The sequence below is a fragment of the Oncorhynchus kisutch genome, linkage group LG5, assembly GCF_002021735.2.
Source record: "Oncorhynchus kisutch isolate 150728-3 linkage group LG5, Okis_V2, whole genome shotgun sequence".
Classification (NCBI taxonomy): domain Eukaryota; kingdom Metazoa; phylum Chordata; class Actinopteri; order Salmoniformes; family Salmonidae; genus Oncorhynchus; species Oncorhynchus kisutch.
In genome coordinates, this window is record NC_034178.2 from 18,804,247 (window position 1) to 18,824,438 (window position 20,192).

The following is a 20,192-nucleotide window of genomic DNA, read 5'->3' on the forward strand; positions in this document are numbered from 1 at the left end:
AACCCATCATTTATAACCCATCATTTGTACCTGTTAATAAACAACCCATCATTCATACCAGTTCGGTCATAACCCATAATTTATACCTGTTAATTCATAACCCATTATTTATACCTGTTTGTTCATAACCCATCATTCATAACCCATAATTTATAACCCATCATTTGTACCTGTTAATAAACAACCCATCATTCATACCAGTTCATTCATAACCCATCATTTATACCTGTTAATTCATAACCCATTATTTATACCTATTTGTTCATAACCCATCATTTATAACCCATCATTTGTACCTGTTAATAAACAACCCATCATTCATACCAGTTCGGTCATAACCCATAATTTATACCTGTTAATTCATAACCCATTATTTATACCTGTTTGTTCATAACCCATCATTCATAACCCATAATTTATAACCCATCATTTGTACCTGTTAATAAACAACCCATCATTCATACCAGTTCATTCATAACCCATCATTTATACCCGTTAATTCATATCCCATTATTTATACCTGTTTGTTCATGACCCACAATTTATAACCCATCATTTGTACCTGTTAATTCATAACCCATAATTTATAACCCATAATTTATACCTGTTAGTTCATAACCCATCATTTATGCCTGTTAATTCATAACCCATCATTTATACCTGTTAGTTCATAACCCATCATTTATGCCTGTTAGTTCATAAACCATCATTCATACCAGTTCATTCATAACCCATCATTTATACATGTTAGGTCATTACCCATCATTCATACCTGTTAATTCATAACCCATAATTTATAACCAATCATTTGTACCTGTTAGTTCAAAACCCATCATTTGTACCTGTTAATTCATAACCCATCATTTATACCTGTTAGTTCATAATCCATCATTTATGCCTGTTAGTTCATAAACCATCATTCATACCAGTTCATTCATAACCCATCATTTATACCTGTTAGTTCAGAACCCATTATTTATACCTGTTTGTTCATAACCCATCATTTATAACCCATCATTTGTACCTGTTAATAAACAACCCATCATTCATACCAGTTCATTCATAACCCATCATTTATACCTGTTAATTCATAACCCATTATTTATACCTATTTGTTCATAACCCATCATTTATAACCCATCATTTGTACCTGTTAATTCATAACCCATAATTTATAACCCATCATTTGTACCTGTTAATAAACAACCCATCATTCATACCAGTTCATTCATAACCCATCATTTATACCTGTTAATTCATAACCCATTATTTATACCTATTTGTTCATAACCCATCATTTATAACCCATCATTTGTACCTGTTAATAAACAACCCATCATTCATACCAGTTCGGTCATAACCCATAATTTATACCTGTTAATTCATAACCCATTATTTATACCTGTTTGTTCATAACCCATCATTCATAACCCATAATTTATAACCCATCATTTGTACCTGTTAATAAACAACCCATCATTCATACCAGTTCATTCATAACCCATCATTTATACCTGTTAATTCATATCCCATTATTTATACCTGTTTGTTTATGACCCATAATTTATAACCCATAATTTATACCTGTTAGTTCATAACCCATCATTTATGCCTGTTAATTCATAACCCATCATTTATACCTGTTAGTTCATAACCCATCATTTATGCCTGTTAGTTCATAAACCATCATTCATACCAGTTCATTCATAACCCATCATTTATACATGTTAGGTCATTACCCATCATTCATACCTGTTAATTCATAACCCATAATTTATAACCAATCATTTGTACCTGTTAGTTCAAAACCCATCATTTGTACCTGTTAATTCATAACCCATCATTTATACCTGTTAGTTCATAATCCATCATTTATGCCTGTTAGTTCATAAACCATCATTCATACCAGTTCATTCATAACCCATCATTTATACCTGTTAGTTCAGAACCCATTATTTATACCTGTTTGTTCATAACCCATCATTTATAACCCATCATTTGTACCTGTTAATAAACAACCCATCATTCATACCAGTTCATTCATAACCCATCATTTATACCTGTTAATTCATAACCCATTATTTATACCTATTTGTTCATAACCCATCATTTATAACCCATCATTTGTACCTGTTAATTCATAACCCATAATTTATAACCCATCATTTGTACCTGTTAATAAACAACCCATCATTCATACCAGTTCATTCATAACCCATCATTTATACATGTTAGGTCATTACCCATCATTCATACCTTTTAATTCATAACCCATAATTTATAACCCATCATTTGTACCTGTTAATAAACAACCCATCATTCATACCAGTTCATTCATAACCCATCATTTATACCTGTTAATTCATAACCCATTATTTATACCTATTTGTTCATAACCCATCATTTATAACCCATCGTTTGTACCTGTTAATTCATAACCCATAATTTATAACCCATCATTCATACCAGTTCATTCATAACCCATCATTTATACCTGTTAATTCATAACCCATTATTTATACCTATTTGTTCATAACCCATCATTTATAACCCATCATTTGTACCTGTTAATAAACAACCCATCATTCATACCAGTTCGGTCATAACCCATAATTTATACCTGTTAATTCATAACCCATTATTTATACCTGTTTGTTCATAACCCATCATTCATAACCCATAATTTATAACCCATCATTTGTACCTGTTAATAAACAACCCATCATTCATACCAGTTCATTCATAACCCATCATTTATACCTGTTAATTCATATCCCATTATTTATACCTGTTTGTTCATGACCCACAATTTATAACCCATCATTTGTACCTGTTAGTTCATAACCCATCATTTATGCCTGTTAATTCATAACCCATCATTTGTACCTGTTAGTTCATACCCCATCATTTATGCCTGTTAGTTCATAAACCATCATTCATACCAGTTCATTCATAACCCATCATTTATACATGTTAGGTCATTACCCATCATTCATACCTGTTAATTCATAACCCATAATTTATAACCCATCATTTGTACCTGTTAGTTCAAAACCCATCATTTGTACCTGTTAATTCATAACCCATCATTTATACCTGTTAGTTCATAATCCATCATTTATGCCTGTTAGTTCATAAACCATCATTCATACCAGTTCATTCATAACCCATCATTTATACCTGTTAGTTCAGAACCCATTATTTATACCTGTTTGTTCATAACCCATCATTTATAACCCATCATTTGTACCTGTTAATAAACAACCCATCATTCATACCAGTTCATTCATAACCCATCATTTATACCTGTTAATTCATAACCCATTATTTATACCTATTTGTTCATAACCCATCATTTATAACCCATCATTTGTACCTGTTAATTCATAACCCATCATTTATAACCGATCATTTGTACCTGTTAATAAACAACCCATCATTCATACCAGTTCATTCATAACCCAAAATTGATACCTGTTAATTCATAACCCATTATTTATACCTGTTTGTTCATAACCCATCATTCATAACCCATAATTTATAACCCATCATTTGTACCTGTTAATAAACAACCCATCATTCATACCAGTTCATTCATAACCCATCATTTATACCTGTTAATTCATAACCCATTATTTATACCTATTTGTCATAACCCATCATTTATAACCCATCATTTGTACCTGTTAATAAACAACCCATCATTCATACCAGTTCATTCATAACCCATCATTTATACCTGTTAGTTCATAACCCATTATTTATACCTGTTTGTTCATAACCCATCATTTATAACCCATCATTTGTACCTGTTAATTCATAACCCATAATTTATAACACATCATTTGTACCTGTTAATAAACAACCCATCATTCATACCAGTTAATTCATAACCCATCATTTATACCTGTTAATTCATAACAAATTATTTATACCTGTTTGTTCATAACCCATAATTTATAACCCATCATTTGTACCTGTTAATTCATAACCCATAATTGATAACCCATCATTTGTACCTGTTAATAAACAACCCATCATTCATACCAGTTCATTCATAACCCATCATTTATACCTGTTAATTCATATCCCATTATTTATACCTGTTTGTTCATAACCCATCATTCATATGGCCAGCTCTAGGAAGAGTGTTGGTGGTCTTGGTGGTTCCAAACTTCTTCCATTTAAGAATGATGGAGGCCACTGTGTTCTTTTTTGCTACCTTTCCCCAGATCTGTGCCTCGACACAATCCTGTCTCAGAGCTCTGTGGACAATTCCTTTGACCTCATGGCTTGGATTTTGCTCTGACATGCATTGTAATCTGTGGGACCTCATATAGACAGGTGTGTGCCTTTCCAAATCATGTCTAATCAATTAAATTTACCACAAGTGGACTCCAATCAAGTTGTAGAAACATCTCAAGGATGATCAATGGAATCAGGATGCATCTGAGCTCAATTTCGAGTCTCATAGTAAAGGGTCTGAATACTTAAGTAAACCCATTTGCAAAAATGTTTTTAAATGTTTTTGGTTTGTCATTATGGGGTATTGTGTGTAGATTGAAGAGGGGGGGAAATTAATCAATTTTAGAATTAGGCTGTCACGTAACAAAATGTGGAAAAAGGGAAGATGTCTGAATACTTAACAAATGCACTGTATACCACTGGCAGAATTTTCTACCATTGGCAGTTTTATATACAGTCACGTGATACGTGGTATAGAAAAGTCCAATCTTAGGAGAGTACTTGGGAGGCACTATACTGTGTGTCTGCAGGTGTCTATCTGGTCAAAACCTCTGATACAGGAGCCCCTCCACCCTCTGGTGGGATGGACAATGTCTACAGAGAAACTTAGATTCAAATACTTAGATTTGTGTGTATTGGTTATATGTTGTGAAATTGTTAGATATAACTAGCATTTCATTACACCCGCAATAACATCTGCTAAACACGTGTAAGTGACCAATAAAATGTGATTTTGATATGAAATAAACAGTCAACATGACTCCAAAGGATTTTAATTTGTTGAATTTGTTAATAGTCCATATTGATACAGAAACACTAAACCATGATTTATATTTATTAAGAACAAGTTGATTGACAAAGTCATGAAAAATTGGAAGAGTTGAAAAATGATCCATGTCAGACGTATGGTTCAAAGAAAATATGTAGTGAGTGTAAAGTTTGATTCGTTTTTAATGAGTGAGAATTTAAAACAATCAACACATGCTTCTCTTTGAAAGAGTTAATATAATATTTAAAAATGTACATTTTGGTTCCTCAACTGCGTTGCCCACTCCAGTCAGCAGATGGCGATGTGCGTGTTTTAGGTTCAGGCGACGCTGCCAGTGTGACGTATAATCTAGTGGACGGGACGCTCCTTCAACAACAACAGCTAGTCAGACACCTCAGTAGCTTTCTAGCAAACATAGCTACAACATTCACGCTCTTTACACTGTTTTTGGTGTATATTAGTCGCTGTGTATTAAACACACTTCTGTCGTATGTACTTGTTGGCCCATTTAATTATATGTTTACGTTGTTTGTCAGCTAGCTGGTTTGCTAAATTATCTTAGAACTAAGCTAGTCGCTAATGCTAGCTAGCTAACATCCCCGACCATGAGTTCACTAAGCTACTCTCCTCCTGATAAAGAAGAGGTCTGCTGGACGGAGAAAGAAGCTCTCGTCAAAGAGGAGGAGGAAGAGAAGGATGGTACAATACAAAAAGAAGTAGAGGGTGAGGCTGTTACCGTGAAAGAAGAAGAGAAAGACGTTTCAGTGAAAGAAGAGGAAGACGCGTTCAGAGTGAAAGAGGAGGAGGATGTTACAGTAAAAGAAGAGGAGGAAGCGAAAGAGGAGGATGATGCAGTTTATGGCGTGAAAGAGAAGGGGGAGATGACTGTCACATTGGAGGAAGAAGAGGAGGTTGGAGATCTGTTTAACACCAGTAAGTACCGTCTCTGCAGTCGTTGAACCAATATGCAGTAAAGGGGTTCTACACTTGAATGTTGTTCTGTAGGAATGGCCGAAGCTACACTGTAACGTGTAGAACATCAAGAGTGGACCATCAACAAAACGTTAACAATTCATCAAATGCATCCAATGACAATGTCTGAAATACTGTAGTCCTCAATATCTCTTATTAGATTGTCCCAATATGTAGTCTTAAAGGAGCAGCTTTTTGTTTTACTCCAATGTTTGTCAGTAAATATAAACAAACACTGTATATCCTCAAAACATGGTTAAAGCTATAATGTTGATGTCATGGATGGTTGCATTTCTCCAGCCCCATCCCTCAGCCTTTTACCGAAACGGGCAGGGAGTACGCTTTGTTATTGTTTCTACTAGAGGTCGACCGATTATGATTTTTCAATGCCGATACCGATTATTGGAGTACCAAAAAAAGGCGATACCGGTTAATAAGACGATTTATATATATTTTTATATATATTTATATACACACACATTTTTGTAATAATGACAATTGCAACAATGCTGAATGAACAATGAACACTTATTTTAACTTAATATAATCCATATATAAAATCATTTTAGTCTCAAATAACATGAGAACATATGTTAAAAGGAACCACCAGCTTTCATGGGTCTTCAATATTCCCAGTTCAGAAGTTTTATGTTGTAGTGCAGAAAGCAGAGCTTGTCTGCATGCTCCCCTGTCAGTCAGCTCCTCCGTTTATCATAAATGACCACCCCTTACTGAACACTCTCTCGCTTGGGACCTAAGAAGGTGAGGGACAAAGAAACGTCTTTGCCAGTGGAGCGAATGATTGAAGTCATCCTCATTCTGCTCCCATCACTCCAAAAGCAAGCTGCTCTTTCTGTCAATGACAGGCTCTGTGAGGTAACGCTCAAACTCAATTTCAAAACTACACTGGACTTCCGCCCTGCTCTCTTGGCTTCCAAGTATTCTAGCGTAGAGGCTGGGTGGCTGATCTACCTGGACTCTTTGCCTTTTTGCGCCAGCATCTGGGTCCTCCTCTTCACTCGTCCCATCTGCTGTGGCTCTGGGATTTGGTTTCCTTAGTAGGTCAGACTCCTCCTTCAGCCACTCTTTTGCTTTCTCTAGTGCTGTCCCTGAGCTGAAGGCATAGCTCTTGTAAAGTGGATCCAGGACAGTTCCAGCACCAGGCACTTTGTCTCCTCGGCCTTGGAGAACCTCCTTGTCAGACTGTCCAACATGGTCTTCCGTAAAGTTTTGATTCCTTGAGTAGAAGAACTCTCCTGCTGTAGCATCAGATTCGGCACCGGCACACTGGGGATGCTTCATGCTGCAGTAGAGTTGTAGTGGCTCATCTCCAGTGTCACCTTCTCCATAGGTGCCAGAGTCTCAATTAGGTTAGAGACAATGTCCCACTGTGCAGCAGACAAACTGCTGATGTGTCTGTATTCACCTGCATACACACTCAGTGCATGCCTCTGTTCAAACATCCTTTGCAACATGTGTAGTGTTGAGTTCCAGTGAGTTTGAACTGTTTGGATGATGCTGTGTTTGGGAAGGCCAAGCTCTTCCTGAATGGCCCTCAGCCTCTGTTTGGCCAGTACAGAGTGGCCAAAATGAGTTGCACAGCTCTTCAACATGGCAATAATGTCTAGCACAGCTCTGACTGGATAGTCCATCATTGATTACAAGCTGTAGGGTGTGTGCACTGCAGCTGAAGTCTGGAAGCTCTGCCGGTCTCATATCTTTCACCATGTTTGCCCCACTGTCCCTGAGGACCAGCACTACACGTTCTGTGTGGATTTCCCAGTATTCCAACATGGTCAAAAACATCTCTCTGATGTAGTTTCCTGTGTGTGATCCAGTCATACTCTTGACATTCAGCACAACCTGCTTTCTTGTCCAGACATTGTCAATGAAATGTCCAGTAAGGCTCATCAGGGACTCTGTAGTGCATCAGACACCACTGTGAATGGGTGTTTGTCAGTGGCAATCCATCTTCTTGGCCCTCTGGTCTTTGTCCTGCCATTTTGCTTGTTTATTAAAAAGTTGTAAGATTGTAGTCTGTGACGTGTCTGTATCACTTTTTCCTTGTGAAGAATGCGTTTGTTTTTTTCATCATTGCTTCCTTATAGGCTTTTGGGTCTGTGTTCTTAAGGTTATTCCTCAGGTTCGTGGTATTTTTTGATTTAGCCGTTGCTGACCCCATGCTTACATTTTTATTTATTTTTTACAAATAAGACACCTTGCTTTCCCTGGTGCCAATTCCATGTAATAGTCCCACATTGGTGCTCTGCTTTTCTCTGCCACCTGTAAAACACACACACACAGCTCTGAAGTGACAACGATACTGAAGAGTCTGCTTAGGAGACAAATACTTGCAACTGTTTGAATAATAAAAATCGAGTTTAAGTTACCTGTGTTGAATGTTGAAAACAAAAACTAATTTATATATGCAGGAAATCCTATTTTAATAGTTGGCATGGTAAGAATTGACTACCAAAGTGTGAGTCATAATCCCCATGACACCTAGCAAAATTTGAAAAGTGGTTCCTTCATTCATTTATTCCATAGGATATTTTTTAGATTCACTTAAAATAAGGTCTATGTTTCGTGTAGGTTTACACCACCTTGCCATTTTGATAACTGTGTAGATATCCATAGGACAAGGTAACTCTGATCAATATAAGCGAAGATCATAACATTGCAAAACCTTCAATGTTATGTCATAATTATGTAAAGCATATTAGTTCGCAACGAGCCAGTCAGCCCAAACTGTTGCATATACCCTGACTCTGCGTGCAATGAACGCAAGAGAAGTAACACAATTTGCCTAGTTAATATTGCCTGCTAACATGAATTTCTTTTAACTAAATATGCAGGTTAAAAAAATATCCTTCTGTGTATTGATTTTAAGAAAGGCATGGATGTTTATGGTTAGGTACATTCGTGCAACCATTGTATTTTTTTCACAAATGCGCTTTTGTTAAAGTTGGCTGTTCGCAACAAGCCAGGCGGCCCAAACTGCTGCATATACCCTGACTCTGTTGCACAGAATGCAAGAGAAGTGGCACAATTCTCCTAGTTAAAATAAATTCATGTTAGCAGACAATGCTAACTAAATATGCAGGTTTAAAAATATATACTTGTGTATTGATTTTAAGAAAGGCGTTGATGTTTATCGTTAGGTACACATTGGTGCAATTGACAGTGCTTTTTTCACTAATCGCTTTTGTTAAATCACCAGTTTGGCGAAGTAGGCTGTGATTCAATGATAAATTAACAGGCACCGCATCGATTATATGCAACGCAGGACAAGCTATATAAACTAGTAATATCATGTGTAGTTAACTAGTGATTATGTTAAGCTTGATTGTTTTTTTATAAGATAAGTTTAATGCTAGCTAGCACCTTACATTGGCTCCTTGATGCATTCACATAACAGGTAGTCAGCCTGCCATGCAGTCTCCTCGTGGAGTGCAATCTAATCGTCCACAATCTGTGTCCAAAAATGCCGATCACCGATTGTAATGAAAACTTGAAATCGGCCCCAATTAAATCGGCCATTCCGATTTAATCGGTCGACCTCTATTCTACACAGCGCGATATCAACCCTGAGCATATTGGGTTGTATTTCTCCACTACTTCACTGTATTCCTGCCGTAAGCTCTGGACCATTACACTGGATAATCGCACCTAGCTAGCTGCTACCGAGTGGCCCAGTCCCGAAGCTAGCCTTGAGCCATCTCCCGGCCTGCTCAGTGGACCCTATGATCACTTGGCTACACAGCTGATGCCTCCCAGACTCTTCACTTAGACGACTAGAAGCCACTACATCACCGGATTCCTGCCATAAGCTCTGGACCTTTGCATCGGACGCACCGGATTGGCTATAGTGGCTAACGCCCTTGTCCCGAAGCTAGTACCAGTTAGCCTCGAGTCAGGTGCATTTCTCAGCTAGCAAACAAAATTACTCCAGCTACAATACCTCTTTTGCCAATTGGCTTGGACCCTTTGTCAACACGGAGCCCCGCCGATCCATCACGTCTGGTCTGCTGCCGTAATTCCGTCCGATATGCCCTCAACCGGCCTTTGCCGGACGTCGGTGATGCCCTTGTCCCGATGCTAGCACCAGTTAGCCTCGAGCCAGGCGCATCTTGGCTAGCATAGTAACGACTACCTAACGGCTTCCCTGTTTCATACAGTTGAAGTCGGAAGTTTACATACACTTAGGTTGGAGTCATTAAAACTCGTTTTTCAACCACTCCACAAATTTCTTGTTAACAAACTATAGTTTTGGCAAGTCGGTTAGAACATCTACTTTGTGCATGACACAAGTAATTTTTCCAACAATTGTTTACAGACAGATTATTTCACTTATTCACTGTTTCACTGTTTCACAATTCCAGTGGGTCAGAAGTTTACATACCCTAGAGAAGTTAAAGGCAGTCAACTTAGTGTATGTGGGACGCTACCGTCCCACCTGGCCAACATCCGGTGAAATTGCAGAGCGCGAAATTCAAAAATACTAAATTCAAATATTTAACATTCTTGAAAATATGTTATACATCAAAATAAAGCTTAACTTCTTGTTAATCCAGCCAAAGTGTCAGATATCAAAAAGGCTTTACAGTGAAAGCACACCATGCGATTATCTGAGGACAGCGCCCGCATACAAACACATGAAAATGCTTTTTCAACCAGGCAGGTGCAACACAAAAGTCAGAAATAGCGATATAATTAATGCCTTTTGAAGTTCTTCTTCTGTTGGCACTTCAAAATGTCCCGAAACATCACAAATGGTCCTTTTGTTCGATAATGTCCTTCTTCATGTCCCAAACATGTCAATTTATTTGGCGCTTTTGATTCAGAAATACACCGGTTGCAACTTGCCCAACATGCCTACAAAGTATCTAATAAGTTACCTGTAAACTTGGTCCAAACATTTCAAACCACGTTCCTAAACCAATCTCAGGTACCCTAAAACGTAAATAATCGTCGGTGATGCCCTTGTCCCGACGCTAGCACCAGTTAGCCTTAAGCCAGGCTCATCTCCCAGCTAGCATAGTAATGACTACCTAACGGCTTCCCTGGTTCATATATTGCTGTTCACTGGACCCTATGATCACTTAGCTACAAAGCTGATGCCTGCTGGACTGTTCATTAATCACGGTACTCAATTTTGTTTATTTTGTTTATCTGTCGGCCCCAGCCTCGAACTCAGGCCCTGTGTGAAGTTAACTGACCCTCTCTGCCCATTCATCACCATTTTACCGTTGTTGTTGTCTTACCCATTGTTGTCTTAGCTTGCTCTCCCAATCAACACCTGTGATTGCTTTATGCCTCACTTTGTCTCTCTCTAATGTAAATATGCCTTGTATACTGTTTAGGGTAGTTATCATTGTTTTATTTTACTGCAGAGCCCCTAGTCCCACTCAACATGCCTCAGAGAGCTCTTTTGTCCCACCTCCCACACATGCGATGACCTCTCCTATCATAACAAGTGCCTCCAGAGATGCAACCTCTCTTATCACTCAATGCCTAGGTTTACCTCCACTACCCACACCCTACCATACCCCTGTCTGTACATTATGCATTGAATCTATCCTACCACGCCAAGAAATCTGCTCCTTTAATTCTCTGTCCGCAACGCACTAGACGACCAGTTAGCCTTTAACCGTACACTCATCCTACTCCTCTGTTCCTCGGGTGATGTAGATGTTATCCCAGGCTCTGTGTGTCCCCAGGCGCTCTCATTTGTTGACTTCTGTAACCGTAAAAGCCTTGGTTTCATGCATGTTAACATCAGAAGCCTCCTCCCTAAGTTTGTTTAAATTAATTTCTCCAGAAATGTCTCTCACTATTGCCACCTGTTACAGACCCCCCTCAGCTCCCAGCTGTGCCCATGACATCATATGTGACTCGATTGCCCTCCATCTATCTTCAATGTTCGTTCTGTTAGGTGACCTAACTGGCATATGCTTAATACCCCGGCCATCCTACAATCCAAGCTAGATGCCCTCAATCTCACACAAATTATCAAGGAACCCACCAGGTACAACCCTAAATCCGTAAACATGGGCACCCTCATAGATATTATCCTGACCAACTTGCCCTCCAAATACACCTCTGCTGTTTTCAATCAGGATCTTAGGAATCACTGCCTCATTGTATGCATCCGTTATGGGTTCGTGGTCAAACGACCACCCCTCATCACTGTCATACGCTCCCTAAAACACTTCTGCGAGCAGGCCTTTCTAATCAACCTGGCCCGGGTATCCTGGAAGGATATTGACCTCATCCCGTCAGCAGAGGATGCCTGGTTGTTCTTTAAAAGTAATTTCCTCACCATCTTAAATAAGCATGCCCCTTTCAAAAAATGTAGAACTAAGAACAGATATTTCCCTTGGTTCACTCCAGACCTGACTGCCCTCGACCAGCACAAAAACATCCTGTGGTGTACTGCACTAGCGTCGAATAGTCCCTGCGATATTCAACTTTTCAGAGAAGTCAGGACCCAATACACACAGTCAGTTAGGAAAGCAACGGTTAGCTTTTTTAAACAGAGATTTGCCTTCCTGTAGCTCTAACTCCAAAAAGTTTTGGGACACTGTAAAGTCCATGGAGAATAAGAGCACCTCCTCCCAGCTGCCCAATGCACTGAGGCTAGGAAACTGTCACCACCGATAAAAAAATTCTCGATTATCGTGGAGTTGACTAGTCTGTTCAACCTCTCTTTCGTATCGTCCGAGATTCCTAAAGATTGGAAAGCTTCCGCAGTCATCCCCCTCTTCAAAGGGGGTGACACTCTATACCAAACTGTTACAGACCTTTTTCCATCCTGTCCTGCCTTTCTAAAGTCTTTGAAAGCCAAGTTAACAAACAGATCACTTACCATTTAGAATCCAACCGTACCTTCTCCGTTGTGCAATCCGGTTTCCGAGCTGGTCATGGGTGCACCTCTTCCACGCTCAAGGTACTAAACGATATAACCGCCATCGATAAAAGACACTACTGTGCAGCCGTCTTCATCAACCTGGCCTGTTGTCCAGACCTCTGGCAGTCTCTATGGGGGTACCACAGGGTTCAATTCTCGGGCCGACTCTTTTCTCTGTATATATCATCGATGTCGCTCTTGCTGCAGGTGATTCCTTGATCCACCTCTACGCAGATGACACCATTCTGTATACATCTGGCCCTTCTTTGGACACTGTGTTAACAAACCCCCAAACGAGATTCAATGCCATACAACACTCCTTCTGTGGCCTCCAACTGCTCTTAAACGCTAGTAAAACTAAATGCATGCTCTTCAACCGATCGCTGCCCGCACCGGCCCGCCCGACTAGCATCACTACTCTGGACCATTCTGACTTAGAATATGTGGACAACTACAAATACCTAGGTGTCTGGTTAGACCGTACACTCTCCTTACAGAATCATATTAAGCATCTCCAATCCAAAATTAAATCTAGAATCGGCTTCCTATTTCGCAACAAAGCCTCCTTCACTCACGCTGCCAAACATACCCTCGTAAAACTGACTATCCTACCGATTCTTGACTTCGGCGATATCATTTACAAAATAGCCTCCAACTCTCTACTCAGCAAACTGAATGCAGTCTATCACAGTGCCATCCGTTTTGTCACTCATACCACCCACCACTGCGAACTGTATGCTCTCGTCGGCCAAACCCACTGGCACCAGGTCATCTATAAGTCTTTGCTTGGCCGCCTTAACTCAGCTCACTGGTCACCATAGCAACACCCACCCATAGCACACGCTCCAGGAGGTATATCTCACTGGTCATCCCCAAAGCCACCACCTTCTTTGGCCGCAGTTCTCTGCTACCAATGACTGGAACGAATTGCAAAAATCGCTGAAGTTGGAGACTTATCTCCCTCACTAACTTTAAGCATCAGCTATCTGAGCAGCTTACCGCTCGCTGCAGCTGTACACAGCCCATCTGTTAATAGCCCATCCAACTAGCTACCTCATCCCCATTTTTTTTATTTACTTTTTTTGCTCTTTTGCATACCAGTATTTCTACTTGCACATCATCATCTGCACATCTATCACTCCAGTGTTAATTTCCAAATTTGTAATTCATTCGCTACTATGGCCTATTTATTGCAGTGCCTCCTTACTCCTTACTTTGCACACTCTGTATATCGATTTTTCTATTGTATTATTGACTGTACGTTTGTTTATTCCAAGTGTAACTCTGTTTTTTTGTCGCACTACTTTGATTTATCTTGGCCAGGTCACAGTTGTATATGAGAACTTGTTCTCAACTGGCCTACCTCGTTAAATAAAGGTGAAAAACTAAATTTAATTAAAAATACATTTAAAAAATCATAACTTTTTTGACAACACCCAATTGGATACTGTCATTAACCCGGTTCTTAATACTGTAGCAAACATTATTTTAAGCAGGACATTCAAGCGAGCCTTACAACTATAATCCAAAGTAGTTTGAAATGCACTCATAAGCTTCCTGGAAATGGAGGTTACTTCCTGAGTTTTCCCCCATTCACATTCTGAATACATTGTGAAAACTAACATCTTTGCCATTTTTGCTCTAATCAGATATAGTACATCCATAACTATCGGTTTCCTCATTAGTGGGGAGGAGTTTCTACAACCAAATTGCATGTGCATCGCCCTCGTGCCGCAATTTTAGTAAACACAGAAAGGGGCCTATATTGGAGACCAAAAGTCATCTGGCACACTGCTTAGAGTTTCAATATCATGAATATCTTATTTCTAGCCTACAATCATCGATGTTACTACTAAAATATGACTATTCTTGTTCATTTTAAGACAATTGTCAAATAATTTTAACATTCATAACAGGTGTCAATTGTTGTACAACATCATGGCTACGCTGTTGTCATCACCTTTTACAGTGGATTTCCACTGCTGTGGGCCTTGAACCAGCTGTCTGACTTTGTTGTTCACACAGGAGAGATACTAGACTATCGTGGATCCTCTGGGGAGCCTCAACAACCTCATGATGCTGACGAGGCAGAGATGAGTCTCTCCAGATCAGAACACCTCAATAAACACCTGCAGAGATCCACAGGGAAGAGACCTCACTGCTGCTCTGACTGTGGGAAGAGATTCACCTCCTCATCAGGCATTAAAATTCATCAGAGAATCCACACAGGAGAGAAACCTTATAGCTGTGGTCAATGTGGAAAGAGGTTTACTCAGTCAACAGGCCTGATATCACACCAGAGAATACACACAGGAGATAAACCTTATAGCTGTGATCAATGTGGGAAGAGTTTTACTACATCTAGCACTCTGACTTTACACCAGAGAATACACACAGGAGAGAAACCTTATAGCTGTGGTCAATGTGGGAAGAAGTTTACTCAGTCAACCGGCCTGATATCACATCAGAGAATACACACAGGAGATAAATCTTATTGCTGTGATCAATGTGAGAAGAGTTTTACAACATCTGTCTCTCTGACTTTACACCAGAGAATACACACAGGAGAGAAACCTTATAGCTGTGGTCAATGTGGGAAGAGTTTTGGTCAATCTGGCAATCTGACAGTGCACCAGAGAATACACACAGGAGATAAACCTTATAGCTGTGATCAATGTGGGAAGAGGTTTACCACATCTGTCTCTCTGACAGTGCACCAGAGAATACACACAGGAGAGAAATCTTATAGCTGTGGTCAATGTGGGAAGAGTTTTGGGCAATCTGGCAATCTGACAGTGCACCAGAGAATACACACAGGAGAGAAACCTTATAGCTGTGATCAATGTGGGAAGAGTTTTACTACATCTGGCGCTCTGACTTTACACCAGAGAATACACACAGGAGAGAAACCTTATAGCTGTGATCAATGTGGGAAGAGTTTTACTACATCTGGCTCTCTGACTTTACACCAGAGAATACACACAGGAGAGAAATCTTATAGCTGTGATCATTGTGGGAAGAGTTTTACTGCATCTGGCTCTCTGACAGTGCACCAGAGAACACACACAGGAGAGAAACTTCATAACTTATAACTGTTGTCAATGTGGGAAGAGATTTACTACATCTAGCCAGCTTACTTTACACACAGGAGAGACATCTCTTAACTATAATCAATGTGGGAAGAGAGACACTGATAAAAGATCTCTAATTAAACATCAGAAAATGCATGAAGGAGTTGTTTCGTGATATCAATGAAATAATGACACAATGCAGAATGTTTTAACATTGTAGTAGGAGTGTTTTAATGATGTCACAATGTAGAACCCTAATCGTTTGCCCCCTGTTCTATTGATTTCAGCATTATATGGATATTAGCCTCAGGGCAAAAATCCAGGCTCTGAATTGAAAGACTACTATTTATGTAATATAACAAAAGTGACTAACAAAAAAAGAGTTGTGTTATACTTAACACGTTGGTGACCCACTTGAATCAAAATGCAACACTTCAAAATGTTTAGGTTTTCAATATATCCAAACTGTTTCTGCATATTGGTTATTGATTTGAACACGTTAAAACTGTGCTAATTGTCTTTATTCCACTACTGAAGTAGCATGCCTCAAGTCACCTTACATTTCAAACATTCAGCCTGACAAAAGATACATGTTTTATTATTCCATGCCTCATCATTAAATGAATTATTGCCAATACATATTAACCTTTCTAGGGCGCTACCCCTCGACAACATTCCGCCGAAAAGGCAGCTTGCGAAATTCTAAAATATGTTTTACAAGTATGTCACTTTCACACATTAACAAGTCCAATGCAGCAAATGAAAGATAAACATCTTGTTAATCTACCCATCTTGTCCGATTTCAAAAATGCTTTACAGCGAAAGCACACCATATGATTATGTTAGGTCATAGCCAAGTCAAAAAAACACAGCCATTTTTCCAGCCAAAGGTAGGAGTCACAAAAAGCAGAAATATAGATCAAATTAATCACTTACCTTTGATGATCTTCATCAGATGACACTCATAGGACATCATGTTACACAATACATGTATCTTTTGTTCGATAATGTGCATATTTATATCCAAAAATCTCTTTACATTGGCATGTTACGTGCAGTAATGTTTTGATTCCAAAACATCCGGTGATGCAGAAATGCTCATAATAAACATTGATAAAAGATACAAGTGTTATTCACAGAATTGAAGATAGACTTCTCCTTAATGCAACCACTGTGTCAGATTTTTTTTAAAACTTTACGGAAAAAGCATAATCTGAGAACGGCGCTCAGAGCCCAATCCAGCCAGAAAAATATCCGCCATTTTGGAGTCAAAAGAAGTTTGAAATATTCACTTACCTTTGATGATCTTCATCAGAAGGCACTCCCAGGAATCCCAGTTTGACAATAAATGACTGATTTGTTCCATAAAGTCCATCATTTATGTCCAAATAGCCACTTGTTGTTAGCGTGTTCAGCCCAGCAATCCATCTTCATGAGGTGTGAGCACAAAAACTCGAAACGTTCCATTACAGGTCATAGAAACATATCAAACGATGTATGGAATCAATCTTTAGGATGTTTTTAACATAAATCATCAATAAGCTTCCAAACGGAGGATTCCTATGTCTGTAGAAAAGCCATGGAACGAGAGCTAACTCGTGTCGGGAGCGCGCGTCATGAGACCAAGGCACTCTGCCAGACCACTGACTCAAACAGCTCTCATGAGCCCCTCCTTTATAGTAGAATCCTCATTCAAGTTTCTAAAGACGGTTGACATCTAGTGGAAGCCTTAGGAAGTGCAACTGTATCCATATCCCACTGTGTATTTGGTAGACCAAGTTTTGAAAAACTACAAACCTCAGATTTCCCACTTCCTGGTTGGATTTTCTCAGGTTTTCGCCTGCCATATGAGTTCTGTTACATTCACAGACATCATTCAAACAGTTTTAGAAACTTCGGAGTGTTTTCTATCCAATACTAATAATAATATGCATATATTAGCATCTGGGACAGAGTAGGAGGCAGTTCACTCTGGGCACGCTATTCATCCAAAAGTGAAAACGCTGCCCCCTTTCCCAAAAAGGTTTTAACAAAGGGGTGTACTTTAGCACGTATAGCGCGTTAGCATGTAGGGCGCACTGATTGGTGTCACCTCATTAGTCAGTATGTGTTACACCTGTGCTGACTTGTCCATCTCGTTAGTGGGACGGTGTTTCACCTGAGCTGATCCAGGTTATATTTTAGAGTGTCTGGCCCAGTACTCCAGTTGTCTTGATAGATGTGGAGAGTCAACACCTTTAGTTGCTCCACCATTTTGGTTTGCTTCCTGTCTTTAAGTTTGGTTTAGTGTGGTGTGGTTTTTTGTTTTGTTTTCCTCTTCTTTGGCAGATTTAGTGGGTCTCATGGTGGGTGCCTTTTATGTCCCAGTTGTTACTAGTCAACTTTCAGTGGACACCCCCATTCAGAACCCCTCCTAAAAAACAAGCTTATATTTTGGGTTGGATATTGCATCCAATTAGTATTTTAATCAATGGCATTTCCTTAGAATGTTCATTAGTCTTTCAGTTGTTAATCTGGTTCTTTTATCCTGTTATGTTTGTGTACAGATAATTCTGTTTATTTTCATAGTTTTTTCCTGTGATGCCATTGTGTTGCATCCATGTCTGACATGTGCTGTATAAATAAACCTTGATTTGATTTCAACAAATGAACCCAATGACTGACCAATCAACAGACTCCTGGTCCCTCTTAGTATGAAAATCAGTATCAATCCCATGTCAAAGGATTCAACTTCTGATCATTGAAACAAACAAATGGATCAAGCAGATCAATCCCACTTTTCAAGCGTGGTGGAGTGGTAAACACCACCCCTGGCTCTACCAGGGACTTGAGGTAATCTCCCACAGCTCTGCTTATGTCATGTTCTGTGGCCTTGCTGTTCCATTTCTTGACTGCCCCTGCAACACAGAAACACATTTAGTCATATTATATAAAACATTCAAAGTAATGGATATGGAGCATCTATGGCCTCAGTTACCCCTGGCACCTAAATGTGACTTCTGTCATCTGATCACTTCAAGCTGCATTAGGTTCAGATCTAGCAGGATGGGCATTGTGTTCGGAATTTGTGTCTGGCCACCGAATATTCATAAGCAATGTAAAGAGATGGGGTGAATGAGTGGGGAAAAGTACATTTGACACAAACGACCTAGTGGTTAGAGCGTTGGACTAGAAACCGGAAGGTTGCAAGTTCAAACCCCCGAGTTGACAAGGTACAAATATTTCATTCTGCCTCTGAACAGGCAGTTAATCCACTGTTCCTAGGCTGTCATTGAAAATATGAATTTGTTCTTTACTGACTTGCCTAGTTAAATAAAGGTTAAATAAAATTTTAAAAATAATATCAAAGAACAAATGTGTGTGCCTGAGGGGAAATTAACTTTCATACAGCCAGAAGGGGTGAGAATTTACACCAATATCAGTGGACAATTTGCACTAATGTAAATAAAAAGAGATGATGGAACATATTCCCTTTTGTTTACGTGATGAACCCCTGTACCTGTACACAACCAATCTGTAAATAGCACCCGGCTACCTCATCCCCATGTTATTACTTACCCTCTTGCTCTTTTGCACCCCAGTATCTCTACTTGCACGTCATCATCTGCACATCTATCACTCTTGTATTAATGCTAAGTTGTAATTACTTTCGCCTCTAGGGCCGATTTATTGCCTTACCTCCCTAATCTTCTACATTTGCACACACTACATAGATTTTTCGATTTTTCTTTTGTGTTATTGACTGTACGTTTGTTTATGTGTAACTGTGTCGTTGTTTGTGTCACACTGAGAACTAAATGAGAACTTGTTCTCAACTGGCCTACCTGGTTAAATAAAAATAAAAAGGGGACATAAATATTTACTATCTAACCATTTTTTACCTCTCACCTCTCTGGCTGTAGAAGTGTTCTTCCTAACCAGTCCCTCAACAGCTCTCTGACTGAGCTCCACCCTCACTGGGTCTTCAGAGGAGAGGAAGACTGAGGAGGGATGGAAGGATGAATGGATGGATCAGTCAGTCAATAAAGTGTAGAGCTGCTGTCTATGCTGTCTGACAAAATCACTATTTTAGTAGTTCATTAAAGTAAATAAGGGTTTATGACTGCTGAATACCAACTATCAATAACTTAGATCATATATTTTCAGGTAGAGATACATCCTTGGAACGTCCCTAGCCCATTGAAGTTGACTTTTAAAAGGGTTCAGGTTAGGGTTTAGGGTAGGG

General features: G+C 39.3%; 1 protein-coding gene across 1 annotated transcript; it reads left to right on the forward strand.

Moving 5' to 3' along the window:
- Window positions 1–5,347: 5,347 nt before the first annotated feature.
- Window positions 5,348–18,610, forward strand: LOC116374171 (zinc finger protein 501-like). Its single transcript, XM_031824632.1, has 2 exons — window positions 5,348–5,947; window positions 14,922–18,610. Exons 1-2 carry the CDS (start codon window positions 5,620–5,622, stop codon window positions 15,986–15,988), a joined length of 1,395 nt encoding a protein of 464 aa, XP_031680492.1. The 5' UTR covers window positions 5,348–5,619; the 3' UTR covers window positions 15,989–18,610.
- Window positions 18,611–20,192: the final 1,582 nt, after the last annotated feature.

Bases quoted from the DNA above. Each gene is read 5' to 3' on its own strand.
- LOC116374171 (XM_031824632.1), top strand. From the start codon at position 5,620: ATGAGTTCACTAAGCTACTCTCCTCCTGATAAAGAAGAGGTCTGCTGG. The intron at 5,948-14,921 runs GTAAGTACCGTC...TTGTTCACACAG, and splicing joins TGGAGATCTGTTTAACACCA to GAGAGATACTAGACTATCGT.